This window comes from Monocercomonoides exilis, assembly GCF_001643675.1.
Source record: "Monocercomonoides exilis strain PA203 chromosome Unknown scaffold40-978991, whole genome shotgun sequence".
NCBI classification, from domain to species: Eukaryota; Preaxostyla; order Oxymonadida; family Polymastigidae; genus Monocercomonoides; species Monocercomonoides exilis.
Window position 1 is genome coordinate 692360 of NW_027150585.1, and position 17702 is coordinate 710061.

Sequence of the window (17702 nt, forward strand, 5' to 3'; positions counted from 1 at the left end):
CATTGATAGTCTGGCGATTTCTCTCTTGTCAACTTTCATATGCCTTAGTTTCCTTCTTTATTGCATCATCAACTATCTGTCTCGAATCTTACGCTTCATTCGAAACATTCTTCCAACGAGCAATAAACATTATCAATCCAATCAAATGGATCTTAAGAATTATCGATGTCATAACAGTTGCAATCGGTGGTCGAGACAGTTATCTTTCTCTTCTTCCTTCAGTAATTCTTTCATCGTTTTAAATTAAACTTCGCTGTTGTTCTTCAAAAGAAATTGTACTGTAGATGCACTGGATTCGAGCATTTTAACATGATGCTTGTGGCCAATTCTGTGGTGTCAGGCACTGAAGTTACAATTGAGGCTGAGATGACAACATGGATTACAGTTTCATTTTCATTAAGTTCTACTTGCAACGGATATTTCTGAGTTTGTGAAGGGATTCATTGACAAAATCAATCTGGAGGAGCTAGTGCCAGGGAATGAACGAAGAGCCAATGAGATCCAGGGAAAAGACATTGCCTTCTTAACAAGATATCACTGAATTTAGCTGCGGAATAAAGAACGGGATGCTCTTTCCGAAGCCATTTTTTCCAATGTTCTCAACTGGAAGAAATTCACGTCGAGATGTTCGGAAGAAAGCCATCACCGACTTTCATGCAATGAATATTCAAAAGGACATGATCAGAGCAGGCGATGTAGTTCCTTATGGATGAATAGCCTACTGCATTTGGGCTGTTGCTAGAAAACAGCACAAACTGAATTTGTATGTTTCCTCCAGAGATCGACAGCCTTCACTTGGATGAATTGGAGATTGTGGTGTCTGATATTCTTCCTGAGCAATCCTGAAGATCAACCATTAATCCACTCCACTGGCACAGCTCTTCTGATCGATCATCGCTCGCTCTCAACTCTGGTGCGCTTGTTGCTCCATCAAATGAATATGAAGATAAGTTTACATCCGTCAAATCTTCCAACGCTTCAATGCTCCCTTTTTCAGATGTGGAAACACACTTTTTGTTCGAGTAGTTTTCCAATTCCAGCAAAAAAGATGAAGATGAAACAGCCAAGCAGCACGGGCCAAGCGAATCTCGGGTTATGTTTTGAAATGATGACTGCTTCAAATGGAATGCCGAAGCATTTGATGCAACGCTCCCTGCACATCCTTCTCCAAGAATTGTGTTTGAAATAGCCAAGAAATTCATCTGAATATCTGAATCTTGGCATTCTATAGAAAGCAAAGAACCAGACAGCACAGATATGGCATCGAATTCCGAATGATAGTATTGGACGTTTGAATGGCCTCCTGAACCGTCTGAGGAAAGCACAATCAAGCTTGCTTTGCTCTCTGCATTTCTGATTTGAACCTTCTGCAGCTGAGAGTCTTTGCAATTGTAAAGGATAAGGGTGGATTGTTCAAGTGTGCAACTGGAAATTAGCACTTGCTGCGTTGAAATGTTTACCAGATTGCGGAAGTCCAACAACACAACAGAATTCGCATCAGAATATTCAAGTTCATATATGAGCAATATTGTCCGCCTCTTGCTCCCACGCACGAAGAACTGAGATGAATACAAGTAAAAGTGCACCCGTTTGTTGATAGTCTTCCATTCTCGTGGAGAATGATGGAGCAATTCAATTTGTGTTCGGTGTTTCCACTCCAATCTTTTTGAGCAAATATTGTGTCTGCAATCAACAAGTTGCCATCAGTCAGTGATTACAAACTTGAATGAGAAGAAGAAAAAGCGCTTCCAAACAAAAACGTGAGAAATTCCATTTTCACTCTCAGCAAGCACGAAACGAGACTGCTCCTCTTGTTTCCAATGCTGATGTTCAGCAGAATAATCCCTCTTACGCCTTCCACATCCAGCGACTTGATCCAAACATCTCAAGCGCTTGCTTCCCCTGACACCACAGCGCTTTTGCCGATCAGCAAATTGCTGTAAACAAAAAGAATGATGTGGGGCAGAGCAACATTCAAGGAAATGCAAGGTTGACTTATTCCACCACACTGGCGTGAATCGGAGGAGTTGTCGGATGAAGAAGATGCAAATATAGTCTCGCTCCGATACACAACAACAAGTAGCAGCAGATCTTGTTCATCAGCATAGTCTTGTGCGGTGCATTCCCACATAGCAAACTCCCGAACAAACGGTGCTCTGAAATCGAGCTGGAACGGTTTGTTGCCAATTTGAATTTTTTCATTCGCTCATTTTTCATATAAGTCTCTTCCAACAAATGCTTTGTTCTCCATGAATGCGATGTTTTTAAACAGGAAAGGAAGCAGGCCATCTCTTGTGATCAAAGAACAATCCAGGAATGTAACGCCTCCTCTTCCAGTTGCAGAGCAGAAACATCCAGAGATAGCTGAAAAACTGCACTCAAAAAAACCTCCTTCGCTTAGACTCATAATCATTCCTCCACCGCTTTCACTTTGACTGCTTCCACAGTTCTTCATCGATGTGTTTTGCACAGACACGCTACAAGGCTCGCTACCAATGCAGCTGATAAGGAAGATTCAGATGACGGACTTTGGAGAAGCGAAAAAAGCGCGTAACATTTCAACTGAACTATTTCACTGTTAACTTCAATTAATCCTATCAACTCGCCTCTCCACACAACCTGTGAAAACATGACAACAATTCTTCTGATCATCAACTCCATATTGTTCATGGAAACATTTGTCAAATCAATGCTGCTCTCATGTGATGCAGTTCGAACGTGGCCTCAACATTCGATGGATTGAAACTGTTAGAATAACATTTCGCATATTTTAAACAGGAAACCTCTAACGCAAAATGGAATGTCACTGGAGAAGCGCAGATAAATAGCAAGAGAAAAGCGGCTGAACTCTGTTCATTATTCAATAAAATAATGATGACAAATAAGTTTGTTTTTGAATCCATTTTTTTAGAAAAATCGATCACAATTATTTGTTAATGATTATTTCCGGTCTTTAAATGCTATTGAGCAGATCTAAGTGTAAATACCAGTTGTTTGCATATATATTGATGCAATCCAACACATAATTCAGCATTATTTTAATTATCTTTATTTGCTCAATAGAAAAAATACATATTTCTTGAAATAAAATACGAAATTCTTCTTTCATCAATTTTTAAAAATGTTAAAACGTGTGAATAACATAGTTTGAAGGTCCAACAATCAAAGGATGCAATATTGATGCGTTTTGAATCGTTTATTGGGGCAAAAGAATTTAATCAGTTTTATTAACTTTTTGATCCTTTTGATCTTTGAAAGATTTTGACGAAAACAACAAAAATCATTCGCAAAACAACATCATTATGAAACAAATAATATATGTATGTTTTTGCAATCAATTTTATATACATAAAAAATACTTGTTTTTTATCAAAATTTTCGTAACTCAAATAAACTCAGTCTATCTTAAATGAACTCGGTTCATTCAAATGAACCCGATCTATTTGAATAAACATGAGTTCATTTGAATAAACCTAGTTTATTTGAATCAAAAAAATCTATTCAAAATTCATCTAATGTTTCAAGATCTTCAAAGTCAATTTATAAATTACTTTGCATTAACATCATAAAACTAGTTTTTTAAATAAAAAATTGATTGATTTCATATTGTTATTATTGTTTTCACGTTAAAAATACCAGTGAACATTTGTATCGTTCTGTTTATTGAATTATCGATATTTTCTATTAATTTTTTATGTTTTCTTCAAATTTTGTAATAAAAACAATGAAAATCAAATTAAAATCAACAAATTAATAATTATAATAATATATTAATGCATATTTTCGCAAATTTTTTTCTGAAATATTTTCTTATAAACCAAACCCTTAATAAAATAATTTTTTGATCAAACTTCGTAATTTTTTATGATATCAAAAAAAAATCACCCATATATCCATATCTTTCACATCACTCATCTGATGAAACACTCCACTTGAAAGATTCGTATTTGATAGATTCTCAATAAATCTTGCCAGAATTCACTTGGCATCTTTCTCAATAAGGTGTCTGTTTCATCTATTCTTTCTCTATCCAAAAATTACTTTAATTTTTACAGCGCTATCCACGTATCCCTTTCGTTCTTTTGATTAGTCAATATTGCTACTGATATATCCTTCACTCCAACGTCTTCTCCCCATGTTTGAAAGAGGACACTTTTTGGATATTATCCTCTCCAGTCTATCACTTATGACTTTTAATGGGCGTAACTTCTAGTCATTATTTCTCATCTCCTTAAAGGTCAATCCGATGTTTCTCAATAACGGACTAGCACTATTTCGTCTTCTTGCATATCTCTCTCTCTCTCTTCCTTCTCAGAGAGGACTGTTTTTAAGTACTTCCAAAGGGCACACGCACAATCAGGTCTAAAATTGTATCAAGTCTTCTCGGTGCGATTGTTTGAAATATCTTTGCGACCTTTTCCCACTCTCGGTGCATAGTCCGGTTTTTTCAAAGTCAAACTGAGTATGTCTAGCAGCATTTCAGCTGAGATATGTGGAGTCTTCTTCTTATTTCATCAATCCACAATATGCGACTTCTTTCTGTATCCGCATCTCGCGGTCTTCCGCGGTCTCATGCTCTATCTTCTCCTCGCGATTCTTCGCAGATTACACATCTTCAGTCTTCTCGAAAAGTTTCGCGGTATCAATATCTGCACGTTTCTCTCGAGCATGCACTTTTTCTTATCGTTCGATCGATTTGCATTTTCTCTCAATTTCTTTCACTATTCTTATCTCACAGCAAACTTTGCTCTCTCTTCATATTAACTCTTAGGATCTTCAGTGGTTTGTTACTCCACAATAATCTCGCGACAATTCACGGCTCTCTTATATCTCTCAGTCCCGTTTTATTTAGCTGTTTCATTTTTGTTATTATGACTCAAAAAATGAATCATATCATTTCCAATTATAAATTAATGATATTTCACTTTTTCAGTTTTGATATTGTGTCTTTATGCAGCTTGTCTATATTTCCTTTGTTAAAGCCTATCGATTTACTGAGCTTTCAATATCCATAATAATCTCGCTGCAAAGTACGGTTCTCTGCTCTATCTCCTCTCATGGTCTCGGCATTGAACGCGGTTTCTCTCTTTCATCTCTTGGTCTGGTGGCAAAGCGCGGTTTCATTTTCTCTCTCTATTCTCATGATCTCAAAACTTAACGTTGTTTTGTTCTTTGTTACAATCTCTTGAATATGCGCAGCTTCATTTAAATTATATATATATGGGTATTTTTTTATGAAAAGTCACCACAGATCAGAAATCTGACCCATGGATGTTAATTATAAAGCACTCCGTTTCCATTATACTAATGAAATTTTGCAACTTTCACAATAATGTTTGTTGGAACAATTCAAACCTCAAAACAAGAAAAAGTATTCAGAAACAAAATATTATATATCCAACAATTTGATCAAAAACAAAAATTTCTGTTTTTGAATATGAAAAGGTTTTATTTGATTGGACTAATTTGCAATTGTTAACTAATGAAATGTTCATGGTTTGTTTAGATTCTTTTTCATGAAAAATTTGAGATTCGTTGATTAATCACATTCTTATTTGAATTTAATTTTTCATTGCACAGAATGTGCCTGGAATTTTAATAATTGCATTAATTACCCCCACAAGTTTGATAAAGATGTGAAACATACATATCAAAAGGTTTGCATTCAGCTTTTATATGAATGTTATATTTCATAATTGATAAAAAATTTTTTATTTTTCAAGCTAGACAAACTCGCAGCATATAACAGAGAGCCTTAAGTGAAAGAGATAGCAATGCAGGGCTGCACTTCAGACTCATTTGTGGGAAAAGAAGATCTGTTATTTAAGGTTATGAAATACCTGAGCGAGACGATATTTGTATCTTCTGTTGTAAAAAAACCACGAAGATAGCAAGCAACGTGGAGAGTTCAGCATGCCTTGCGTATAATTGAATGTTGGAGTGAATCACATTATTCCGTCACATTATTCTCAGCTGTTAATATCAGAGCAAACAGTCATCAATGGAGAATGTTGTATTCGGGATGTGAGCATTCACTCACTTGAATCTCAGTCATCTGCTTTGGTGCATCTGAACTCAACAATAACCAACGATGGCAGTATTATCACAACGTCTGGGAAGGTTCATATTGAGGGAGTTTGATTCAACTTTGATCAATCATTTTCGAATTCAGGCAGCTCTATTATCCATGAGGCAAGTGGCCAGCTTTCTCTTTTATTTGTTGACTTCTCTTCTGTTGGAGGATTAAATATCGATCAGCCTGTTGTTGTTCTCAACTCGACCTTGCTGAGCATTGCAAAAGGTATTCTGCATGTTGACAACTGCTCAGTGTCGATCCTTTCGTTCAAGAAGCCTTCATTTCTGTTAAATGGAGTTGAGATAAATATTACAAATATGAAGCTGGAACAGATTGAATCAACAAGAAATGTTGTTGAGATTGGAAATTGTGGAAGTATTGTGCTGAATGGAATTGATGCAGATGGAGTGAAGTTGTCTGAAGGTTGCATCATTTCGATTGGCAGTTCATCTTTAGGAACAATTTCTGTTGGAAGCTCATCATTCGACAACTGCTCAAGGAATTCTGAAGAAGCTTCTTCATTTTGTGTCTCCTCCTTCTTCAACGCCTTCTTCACCTTCTTATTTATTATTATTTACGCAGAAATAAGCAAAAAGAAGACAAAACATTCTCAATATTGACTATATATTTGTTTCTATCAAAAAATTCTTTGAAAAAATGAATGTCAAAAGAAACAAGTGATGGAAGGAGAATGAGGTTAATAGATGAAACAAAATTATATTTTGAAGAAAAATTGAGAAAATAAAAATCGATAAGTGAAAAACAGAAGAGAAAGAGGAGAAAGAGGAGTTGGAGGAAGAATAAGAATAAGGAGAAGAATAACACGATAAGAAGGATGTCAATTCCAATGAAGAACATGGCAAGGCCTCGCTATTTACTCCCTCCGCTATTCCACCGTCTTTGGAAACTGCGCCAATCACTTTCCATTATACAAAGGAAGATCAAAGCAGATCGCTTTTTTTTGAATCGTTCCTCCACAGCTTCAGCCGCACCATCTGGAACGACGCCTTCAGCCATTCTTTCTTCTCCGCCACCGACTGTATAATCTCCACTGGTAGCTTCAGCCCAATTCATTCCCCCGCCACCTTCGATTCTGTATAAAGCTCCAGCTTTAAGTTGTTCAGCGCATCTCTGTCTTTTCAATCGCATTATTCAAAGACTGCTGATGAGTATTTCGCAGATCAGCTTCATCACAAACATCCAAAAGCTGTTCTGCTCGGAAGTTGTTCAGTACAAACGATGGAAACACAGATATTTCGGTAAATCTCATTTCCGACTTTATTCCCTCAAACAACGAAAAAACACTTTCATCTTTTTTCTGATCCAACTTCAAACTCCGTCAAGATGTAATGAAAACTGCATTTCACCTCCTATTTCCTCCTTTCGCACAAATTCACCAAATAGCCACATCCCTGCAAAGACCTTCCGGAATAGCTCTTCTTCAAACATCCTCGTCAACCTCACCACCTCGTTGTTCTTCTGCTCCGTGTGCTTCTCCCCCAGCCACATACACAAAAAGCTTCGAAAATCCAGCCTTGGAACCTTCACTTCTCCCGCACAAAACTCCCCATTCAAAGCTTTGATGCAATATTGTCTCCGCATCACCCCCGGATCATCAACAGCATCAACACAAGCAATGGCTGCAGCTCTGTCTTCAGCCGCATCAGCGACCGCTCCATCGGCACAGACGACCACCGCATGGGTGGCATCCGAAGCACATGCGCCGTTTCGTACGCAACCTACCACTGCATCTCAGACACTGCGCTCATCAACCGCTCCATCGCTGTCGACCCCGCCAGAAAAGGTCCCTCTTCAACCACTATCTCTTCTGCTCCTCCTTCCCTTCACCTGCCCAACCAGCCGCTCCACATTCTCTTCATACGGAGCCTTCATTTTCTTCTGCTCCTACTTCTTTTGCGCAAGCGCAGTCTGCTGCTTCTCAATCACCTCCTTGAACAGCGCCTTCTGCTCGCGTATCATCTTCTCATGCGCTTTCGACTGCTCCATCAGCATCTTCGTTTCCTTCTCCATCTAGTTTCTCTTCTGCCACACATTTGCACACCCCACTTCTCCATACTGAAACTCTCTCCTCCACAGCTATTTGCTTCACCCACAACACTCACCCCGCCCCCCACTTTCACAACAACCCCCTTCCCGCTCGTGTCTGGCCCAAGCATAGAAATGCCACCATTGGTTATGCTTAAGATAAACTACTCCTGGCACTTTTCACACAGCTCCGAAGGAAGAATCATCGAAATCAAAGATGGAACCACTCCACCTCCCGCAGTCGACAACGAAGAAGGCGTGACAAGCTGCACCCTTGCCCCTTCTCCTGACCCTGACCCTGCTCCCTCGCTGTCTACACTCACCAACTCATCCTGATATCTTCAGAGCTTCTTCTCCTCAATCTCCACATCAATCAGTTCCACCTTCTCCTTCACCATTTCCAACTATTCCTGAGTCACTTTCACCTTCTCATTGAACTTTTCGTTCAGCCCCAAAAACTTCCTCTGATTCATTCTGACGATCTTGTCCTTCTCCTGCTGCATCTCTGCAAAGTCCACTCACTTAATTTGAAATCTGCTCATCATACTGGTTCTTATGCAAGTTCATGTTAAACTCCGAATGCCTTTTCTCCACCTCATACTTTCCCTCTTTCTTCCTCTATTTCTTTGCTCCTCCAATACAACCAGTGCAATCGCTGCTTGCGAAAGGATCACATCCTCCATTCTCCGCCCCGCAGCATCCAACACCTTTTCCATAATCTCTTCCTTTCTTCGCGCACTGTGGGCACGCGTTATATCGCTTCCTTACCCAGCTTCACCACCACACGCCTCCACTGCGGCAATCGCCATTTTTGCAGCGACGGGTCAAACAGATCGTTGATCGACGAGAAAGCATTCACATCCGCATCCGAAAAGATCTGTTTGCTCCCCAACTTTGTGCACACCGCGTTGCGAACGATGGAAGCGGAGCCACCGGTGGAACCGAAAGCATCTTCGAAAGCGCCACATCGTATGCACATACGACACCCCCATTCAGCACCTCAAGTCACGCTGCGATATATCCCCTCAGCATCTGCTGTTCTTTTAGAAAGCTTCTAGTGATTTGCATAAACTTCAGCTGCATCTCGATGTAGTCCATCGCTGCTCCAGGCGCTTATGACGCTTCGACTGTCAAGGCATCTGAAAGGTCAATCGATTGCGTAGATGAAGATGATGACTGCTCATCCCTTCCGCCTTCTTCTCTTCTCTTTTGCGTTTCACAAACAGCGATGAAGCAGACAAAGAAGACAAAAGCGCTAAGTGAAGAGAAGAACTGCTACGCAGCTCTGGTCATAAGATTCTTTCCATGCAAGCCTTAAAGTCTACCAGCAGACTTACCGATCGCACAAATATTTCATCTTCATACAAAAAGAAAGGTTGATCATACCGTTAAGCTCACATTTTTAACTCGAAAAGAAAAGAAAGAGCAGAGTCTATTCGAGCAAGTTAAGGAGAAAAAATGAAAAGGATCATTAAAAGATATATAGCAGCAAAAGAGACTTGGAACGCGATTTATTATTTGAATCAGAAAAAAGAAACAAGTGTTTTTATTTTGTTTTTAGCATGAGAACGCTTCCAATGAAAAGTTTCTATTGAATATCACTTTTTACAAAAATATCTGTTATTATTCGATAAGAACAACCATTTTTTTAAAAAAAATACACACTCTTTATGATTTATTAAAAGCAAACTATTAAAAAATGAAAATTATCAAAAAAATTACAAAGATATTGAACATTTTATCTATTCGATTTTCTATTAATGAATGTGTTAAAAAAAGAAGTACCCTCGCGAATAATCAAAATGAATATTCAAACGGATGAAATGAAAACAAAGAAAACAATAAATTATCACAGTCTTACTCATGCAATAAGAAAAACAGGATTATCCTTCACAAATATGATTAAACAGAGAAAGTTTTATTTAAAAACCGTCTAAGTGAAATGTGATATTTGTTATTAACTGCTTAAAAAACAAATGTTAAACAATATGTTCTATATTATGGTAACGGAAAGATCAACATTTCTGATCACTAGTGATCAAATTTTCAGATCAATTAATATTTTGTGACTTTTCAAAAAAAAATACCCATATATATATATATATATTGTGACAAAATTCTCCTTCTATATATATCTCGCTGCAATATATGAATCGATTCTCACTAATGTCCCTGCGATATATATATGAATATGTTTTGTTGCTGCATTTATCAATTTCTCGCGAAGCTGCGCATCTTATTCCCTAATAAAGTTCTATTTTTTCAAGTTGATTTTCTTCTAATCCCAATCTCGCTGCAATGCTTATCTATTCTATCTTTAAGACGAATTATAATCTTGCTGCAAATCTCAGCTCTCTCTTCTCTCTCTATATCGCGTCAAAGCGCGGCTTGCTTTATATTCTGTGTTATAATCTTGCAATAGAATTAAAATATATATAAATGAATATATTTATGATTATCTCGTATTATCAAAATTTTGTATTTATGCCATTATTTTTTGGAAAGTCACAGCTTCATAATAAGTAATAATCATTTTATAGTAATTATATTCTTCCTCAATAATAATCTCGAAGCGATGTGTGCATTTATCCTCCTTATTTCTATCAATATCAAGCGATTTATTATTATTATTTTTTTAAATTTAACTGCATCTCGCGATTCTTCGCTGCTCTTGTTCCTAATAAATTCTGTCAATATTCAGTAGATTCAATGCGATATTATTTCTCGCTTCTATGCTCGGATCATTTTTTCAAACTCACACAATTTTTCGTCAAATTTTGTTTTAATTTGTCTCTCACTCCAATGTGCTGCTCTTCATCCTTTGTTCGGTGTATATATGTTATATGATTTTGTAATTTCATTCTCTGAAGAAATCTCTTGAGAATGCATGTCTTCATTTCAATTAATTGTATCTTTATTTAAAGGGGATTCTTTCTCTATTATCATCTCTCTTCAATTAGTGGATATATTTTCCAAAATTTTTAAGATATCAAGCGAATTTTAAATTTATCTGTATCTCGCAATTGCATGCTTCTCTTTTCCTTATAAATAAACAAGATATAATGTAGTTTTATTTTTTTTTAAAGTCTGAAAAAATATCATATCTTCATTTTGTTTAAATATCTCACGATTTCTCGTGATTTCAGTTTCTGAAATTGTCTTTTGGCACAACGCCTCACTAATTCAAATAATTATCTCACTCTGTTTTGCAGCTTCTGTTATTGATATTATCTCTTCAAAATGCGCGGCTCTCTTTTCGATTCTATCATCTGTGTACTATCTTCTATTCCGGATGATGTCTAACATGCTCAGATCCTGAAAATTCTTCAATAATAATTTTCACTCTTTCCAGTTTCAAAAATAGATCTTATTCTTTTCCATCGCCTTCTCTGTGTTTTATAATAACAGGTTGTTGCTTCATTTTCATTGCGGACTATTAGGATCAACTTTGAATTTGAGTATTGACGAAGTTTGATCTATAACCACCCATTGATTGTGATCAATGCTCATTGTTGAGGAGCAAACCTGCTCCTTACGTTCGTTGATTCGCTCTATTGCGAATTGTTGAGGGATTAACTGGAATAAACTTGGACTTTTCGGGAATCAAAATATTTTGTTCGAATTAACTGGTGTTTTCAGGAATAAACTTTGGTTTTTCGAATTATTATTTTTATTTCAATAAAAATTTCTTATACAAATTCCATATTATGGATATTTTTCGATAACTTTGAATTGTTTCATAAAAATAAAATTTTCTGATAACAAACAACTTATTACGAATAACAAAAGCTATTTATTGAAACATCAATGTTGTTCCAATAATTACTCATTCTTTCAATAAAAATATTTATTTTACTGATCAACCATGAAAAACACGTAACAAGTCTGTCCTTTTCAGAATAACACTGTATTTTTTTGAAATAAATAAAATGATATTGTTGTGTGTTAATGAAAAAGACTTCCAAATCACTCAGTCAGCGAAGCCTTTTCATTATTTTATGGATTATATTTGTTTATAATGTTGTGAACATCCATTCTCCATGATATTCTTTTCAAAATCTGGTCTGTTCAAATAAGAAACAATCAAATACAGATATCGCATACAATACAGGACATCGCACAAAATACAGGACAAGATCGATTTCTCAATTACAGCAAGAAGAAAAATTCTGCTTAATTTCCTCAAAATATATCTCATCAATACAAACTCAATTGATAAACGATACTTTCACAAAGGTTTCATTTGTGCTCAGAAAAAATAATTTTTTTAAAATCAAGGAGAAACTCAAAATCCAATTTTTACGAGATTTCAATATATATTTTTTCCGAGCTCAAGCGAAGCTGTCCTGAAAGTCTTGTATATCACGTGAGTTTGCATTGATGAGATATATTTTGAGGAAATTAAGCAGAATTTTTCTTCTTGCTGTTATTGAGAAATCGATCTTGTCCGGTATTTTGTGCGATGTCCGGTATTTTATGCGATATCTGTATAAATATATTTTCTCCATCGTTCTTTGCTGATGTGTGAATATTTTTTTGTTGTTTTTTTGAAAGTCAAAAAATCTCCCGAAACGTCTTGATTTCTCAATGTAACAATGGTTTCCATTAAATGAATTAGACTTTGACAGATATTGTGAGTTATTCTTAAAACAAAAGCTTATTATCCTAATAACTGCAACTTTTTCGTAATAAGTTCATTTTTTCAGAAAGAATCACACTCTCCGAAGAATATCTATTAGATATTTTTGGTTTTTTCATGATCAATGACCCAGATTTATTTCTTTCATTTTTGATTGAGTAAATTGGGATTTGATTTTTTAATCTACTTGAACAATTGCTTGCTTTTTTGCAAAGTCCAAATTTAGTATGATATTGCATTGCACATTCATTTTATGTATTGCTTCTTTTTTTCAAGTTTCTGAACTCATATTTACGTTGTTATAACAAATAATTATTTCTGAGAGATTAAAAAAAGAAAATAATTTGGAAAATATGCATATTGAAACTGATTTTCATAATGATATTTCAAGTAATTTAAATCCCGAATTTAAAGTTAAACACAGAAGATCTCAAAGCACTCCTCATGCAAACAAAGATAAACGTTGCAAAAAATATGTTAACAGGCATAAAAAACCGAAAATACCACCAGTTTTCAATTTGATTGATCCGGAATTTCAGAAAATTAATGAAAAGGTAAGGTTACTAAACGTTGATTTTCTTTTTTAATACAAAATTTTACAAGTTTTTGTCTCGTTTCAAGGGAAATTTTTCTTTGTTGCACAACCAAAAGCATGACGAACAGACAAAATTTTTTTGGAGCGAGCCGTTAATAACCAAAGTTCCAACTATTTCTGTTTCAAGAAGAAAGTATTTGTCTTTTTGTAACTTTATTATCTTCCATAAAACAAAATTATAACTCATATTTTAACAAAATGCCTTTTTTCAAATAGAATTGAGCCTTCTGAACCACATTCTGAAAGTTTGATCAGCGAAAATGAGAATTCAAGTGAAGCAATGGAATCAAATGATTATTATGATCTTTCTTCACTGGATAAAACAAACTCACCTTCCCCATTGTTATCGGGATATGAATTTGGAATTCAAGGTGAGGATGAAACCAGATTAATGGTATGCCAAAAATTGTATTTTCCTCTTTTTTTATTAAATTTTTTATTTCACGTTTTTTGTTTTATAAACAGGATCTGCTTTATGATTTATCATTGTCAAAAAAAGACAGAAATATTGTTCGATGTGCAGTTGCTCAGGAATTGATTTCGAGATGTTGCAAGGAACTTGATAACGATGAGGACGAAGCAGATAGGGCTATGGACCATTTGACTGACATTCTTGAAGAAGAAATAGCTGCAAATGAAGAGCAACAAATAATTGAAGAAAGCCTTGAGAATCCTTCAGCACAGAATTCTTGCTGCACTTCTGTCAAAAATGAAAGTTCAAGTTTCCAAACAGCCAACAACAAGCTTTCCAATATGATCAAAGTTATTTTCGCTTTCTTGCTTCTTGCTTGCATTTTCCTAACTGTTCTTCTTATTGGAAAAAAAGCTTCAAGGCACATCAATTCATTTTCATCTGATCCAATTTTCGAAGTATTTCAATCGTCAAGCATTAAGAAGTCAAATTCACATCCTTCTTGATTTTCTTTCAAATAGATAACACAAATCTTCTTCACTTTTGAATGAAATAGATGTATTTATTTTTTCTTAATTCTGTTTTTCTTTTGCTTTCTTTTTTAAAAATCGAAGAATCAATAACAAGTGGAATGTGCTTTTAGTAATTGAACTTTGCTTTTCTTTAATAAAAAACCTTTCAGAATAATCAAATATTTCTCTGAAATAATTATTGTTCCATTTTATGATTAATTATATTGTGGAAACAGATCAAAAAGATGATTTCAAAAATCATCCCTGTTTCTCAGAAAAGGATATCTATTCTCCTTCCTAGTATGTTGCATTATTTATTAAAAGTTTTGAGCAGTTTTGTGCAAATAACTCATCCAGCTTTCTATGGAGATGGATCATCTATTCTCATATTTCATTTTCTTTTGTATTTCTTTTGTTTGCTCCTTTCATTTCAACAACTTATCGAAAACATATGGAAAATTCCTGTGAAAAAGAATCTAATTAAGAAAATGTTCTTGCTTTTGATCACGCTATTTTTGCTTTTGCGCTCAATTTTTCTAATCGTTCCATTTCCATTTAAAAATGCTACACTGCTCATAATTGTTACTCAACAAATTCCACGTTTCACTTTATTTCTTGGATGGCAATTTTTAGCTCTTTGGATTGGGAATGCAGTTTCAAATGAACGATCTTCAAAATCATGCAGAGTATTTACCGGAATAACATTCTTTATTTTGTTTCTAACTGCATTTGTTGTAATGGTGATTGCCATGCCTATTTATGATCTAACCCAAGGAAATAAGGAGGTTTGAAAGTTTTTTTAAAAGAATAGTTACAATTAACAGTAACAAAAGAAATTTGATGAATTTCTACCAATTTTTAACTGGTTTCCTTACTTGCTAGTAGTGATTTCTATGGGATTGTATGGGGGCAGGCTGATATATGTTTTGCTTTCATCTTCGTATCGGCTTCGGAAACTGCACTGGAGAGTTGTCTTGCTATGCCTGATGGTTGCAATATCTTTTTGCTGTTTTTTGTTTCGATTCTGTTGGGCTATTTTTTCAGCATTTGAAATAAATAAGCTTCACGACCATATGAACAAACACAGAGATGATTGCGTGAATAATGAGGATACATGGTTTGAAATTCTTCACACAATTTTTTGTCAATAATTTTGAAATGCCTTTTTCCAATAATATTTTGATGTCTCTTTGCTAATATCTTTATTAACGCATCCAACAAATACAAAAAAATATGATCTTATATGATAATAAAATTTCAAAAATAATGTGCTTTTCTTTCTTTCTTTTTTTGAAGCGAAAAATATTACTTTGAACATTTTATGTTTTATTTTTTCTCTGAGACTCTCCCTCCCTTCACTCTCTTGATCACATTTGTTCTTCTTGGAATTCGGACGCGTTCCAACAGCGGAGACGGGCAAGCCTATTCAGCAAGCTCTGGTTCTTCTTCTTTGGCTTCGTCTTCTTTATCTTCTTCTTCTTCTTGTGGAAGTAACACCATGTCAGACAGTTCCTCACTCCGTCGCTCTTCAAAGAGAACAAAGAGCAGAGCCGACAAAGAAAAACGGCTGCTGGAGGAGCACAGCCTGCAGGCGCGGGAAGAAATGGGGAGGAACTCACTGAACCTGTCAAAGCGAGGCAGCACGAAGAAGAAGAAGAAGAAGAAGAAAGACAAAACGAGTGCTGTGAGCAAGATCGAAGGGTACGATAACATCACAGACACAGATAGCTACGTCGACAGCAGCCACAGCGGAGCGAAAGCGAATGCTGTAATTGCAGTGGAGAAAACAGGGAAAGCGAGTCAAGCGAGTAAAGCAGGAAAAGCAGGAAAAGCAGGAAAAACAGGGAAATATGGAGAAAGGCAGAGAGCGGGAGAGGACCGAGCGGGGAGGAGTGGAAGTGGAGCGTCAGTGAATGTGGCGGAGACAGGGTGGGTGCCAGAGGCAGAGACAATCACGAGCGAAGTGCTGTCGAAGGGAAGTGCAGTGCACAAAAGCAGCAGCAGTCAGAAGGGAAGTGCAAAACGGAGGCAAAGTCAGGTGGAGAAGGAGGTGTCGAATCAGGAAGGAAACATAAGAAGGAGCAGGAGGCGAGGCGAAGGGCACGAGATTTGGAGAGAAAGCAGAGAAGGCTGTGTGGTAGATGAGAGGAGGGAAAGGTTTGAGATTGAAAGAGCAGGAGAAGACGAGAGGGGAGTGGCAAGGAGGAGTGAAAGGGCAGCGTTGCAGGGGTATCAGGCGAATTACATGGAGGCTGCCCAGCTGAGTGTGAGTGGGTATACACCCGATGATTACTATCAGGAGCAAGCAATGCGGATGAGAGGAGAAGAGCATTGCTACTATGCAGCAACTGAGCCACCAGTAGAAAGAGAAAGAGACAGAGACAGAGAAAGAGAAAGAGAGAGGGAAAGGGAAAGTGAATGTTTACTTTCTGACAGAGGAGATCAGCTACCGTTTAGGGGATATCCAGCATATCTGAGCAATGCAGGCAATTTGTGGACGGAGTGAAAGAATTCAAAAAAAAGAAAAGAAAAGAAAAGAAAAGAAAAGAAACATAAATTAATATTTTTCGAAGTGAAAAGAACAGAATTTCAATTATTGCTTGTGAAATGAGTGAAAGATATTTGGGTTTATCGAAAGCTCCGAAGGAGGAGATTGTTTGTGATAAGCTCTGTCTGTTCGCTTTCTATGTTTCATTGCAAAAAATGAAAAAAATAAAAGGCGAATGAGTTTCCTTTTAAAAATGTGATGTTGTTCGAATGATTGTTCTCTGTTTCATGTAATTTAAAAATGGATTGTTATTGATGATGCTGATGCTGCTGCTGATGATGATGATGATGAATTTCTTTTGAAAGAGATTGAATAAAAATTTCCGTTTATTGAGAGTTATTTTCGAGAGAAATAATTTTTATGTTTATCATCTTCATGCTGTTGCTTTGTTTACCAATTCTTTGTCTCCTTCAAACTGTGTTTTTTTTATTGAAATAAGCTGTTTTTCCTTTTTACAATGGGTGTTCCTTCTCGATTCTTTGTTTTATCAAAAATTATTATAACTGAATACTCTCTTTTTCAGTAATTCTTCAGACCTTGAACTTCTTCACTTTGATAATTATTAAGATTTTAAAGATTTGTTCAATTTGATTTAATTTTAAGATATTTGTTAATGCTAACATTTTCGTTTATCAAACCAGATTTTATTTGCGATTTGAACTTTTAATGTTTTATTTTTAATATGTGTGAATGCTTCTTTCATTTTTTTCTGTTCGATTCACGAAAAATCAAAAAGAATTATAATCATTGAAGAATCGCATGTTTTTATAAGTTGTGCATCAAACAATTTAATTATGAATCAAAATGCAATTATGATACGAAGTCCTTTTGTGAAATCTTTGTTCTGAATGATCGTTGTAACCATCATAGTTCT

The 17702-nt window shown here is 35.9% G+C and overlaps 5 protein-coding genes across 5 annotated transcripts; 3 read left to right on the top strand and 2 right to left on the bottom strand.

Moving 5' to 3' along the window:
- Positions 1 to 791: 791 nt before the first annotated feature.
- On the bottom strand, positions 792 to 2131 carry MONOS_4422 (uncharacterized protein; the record flags this gene model as incomplete). Its single annotated transcript, XM_067874493.1, has 3 exons — positions 792 to 1559; positions 1755 to 1902; positions 2010 to 2131. 3 exons carry the CDS (start codon positions 2129 to 2131, stop codon positions 792 to 794), a joined length of 1038 nt encoding a protein of 345 aa, XP_067722809.1.
- A 4123-nt stretch (positions 2132 to 6254) lies between these two features.
- Positions 6255 to 7225, bottom strand: MONOS_4421 (uncharacterized protein; the record flags this gene model as incomplete). Its single annotated transcript, XM_067874492.1, has 2 exons — positions 6255 to 6635; positions 7055 to 7225. The coding sequence occupies 2 exons, from the start codon at positions 7223 to 7225 to the stop codon at positions 6255 to 6257; spliced, it is 552 nt and encodes a 183-aa protein (XP_067722810.1).
- A 433-nt stretch (positions 7226 to 7658) lies between these two features.
- On the top strand, positions 7659 to 8458 carry MONOS_4420 (uncharacterized protein; the record flags this gene model as incomplete). Its single annotated transcript, XM_067874491.1, has 2 exons — positions 7659 to 8003; positions 8087 to 8458. 2 exons carry the CDS (start codon positions 7659 to 7661, stop codon positions 8456 to 8458), a joined length of 717 nt encoding a protein of 238 aa, XP_067722811.1.
- Positions 8459 to 12898: 4440 nt separating this feature from the next.
- MONOS_4419 (uncharacterized protein) lies at positions 12899 to 14414 on the top strand. Its single transcript, XM_067874489.1, has 5 exons — positions 12899 to 12986; positions 13038 to 13315; positions 13365 to 13489; positions 13573 to 13750; positions 13822 to 14414. The coding sequence occupies exons 2-5, from the start codon at positions 13115 to 13117 to the stop codon at positions 14272 to 14274; spliced, it is 957 nt and encodes a 318-aa protein (XP_067722812.1). The 5' UTR covers positions 12899 to 12986; positions 13038 to 13114; the 3' UTR covers positions 14275 to 14414.
- A 98-nt stretch (positions 14415 to 14512) lies between these two features.
- On the top strand, positions 14513 to 17580 carry MONOS_4418 (uncharacterized protein). The gene is made up of 4 exons (XM_067874488.1): positions 14513 to 14580; positions 14638 to 15065; positions 15114 to 15397; positions 15577 to 17580. Exons 1-4 carry the CDS (start codon positions 14526 to 14528, stop codon positions 16784 to 16786), a joined length of 1977 nt encoding a protein of 658 aa, XP_067722813.1. The 5' UTR covers positions 14513 to 14525; the 3' UTR covers positions 16787 to 17580.
- The last annotated feature ends 122 nt before the right edge of the window (positions 17581 to 17702 follow it).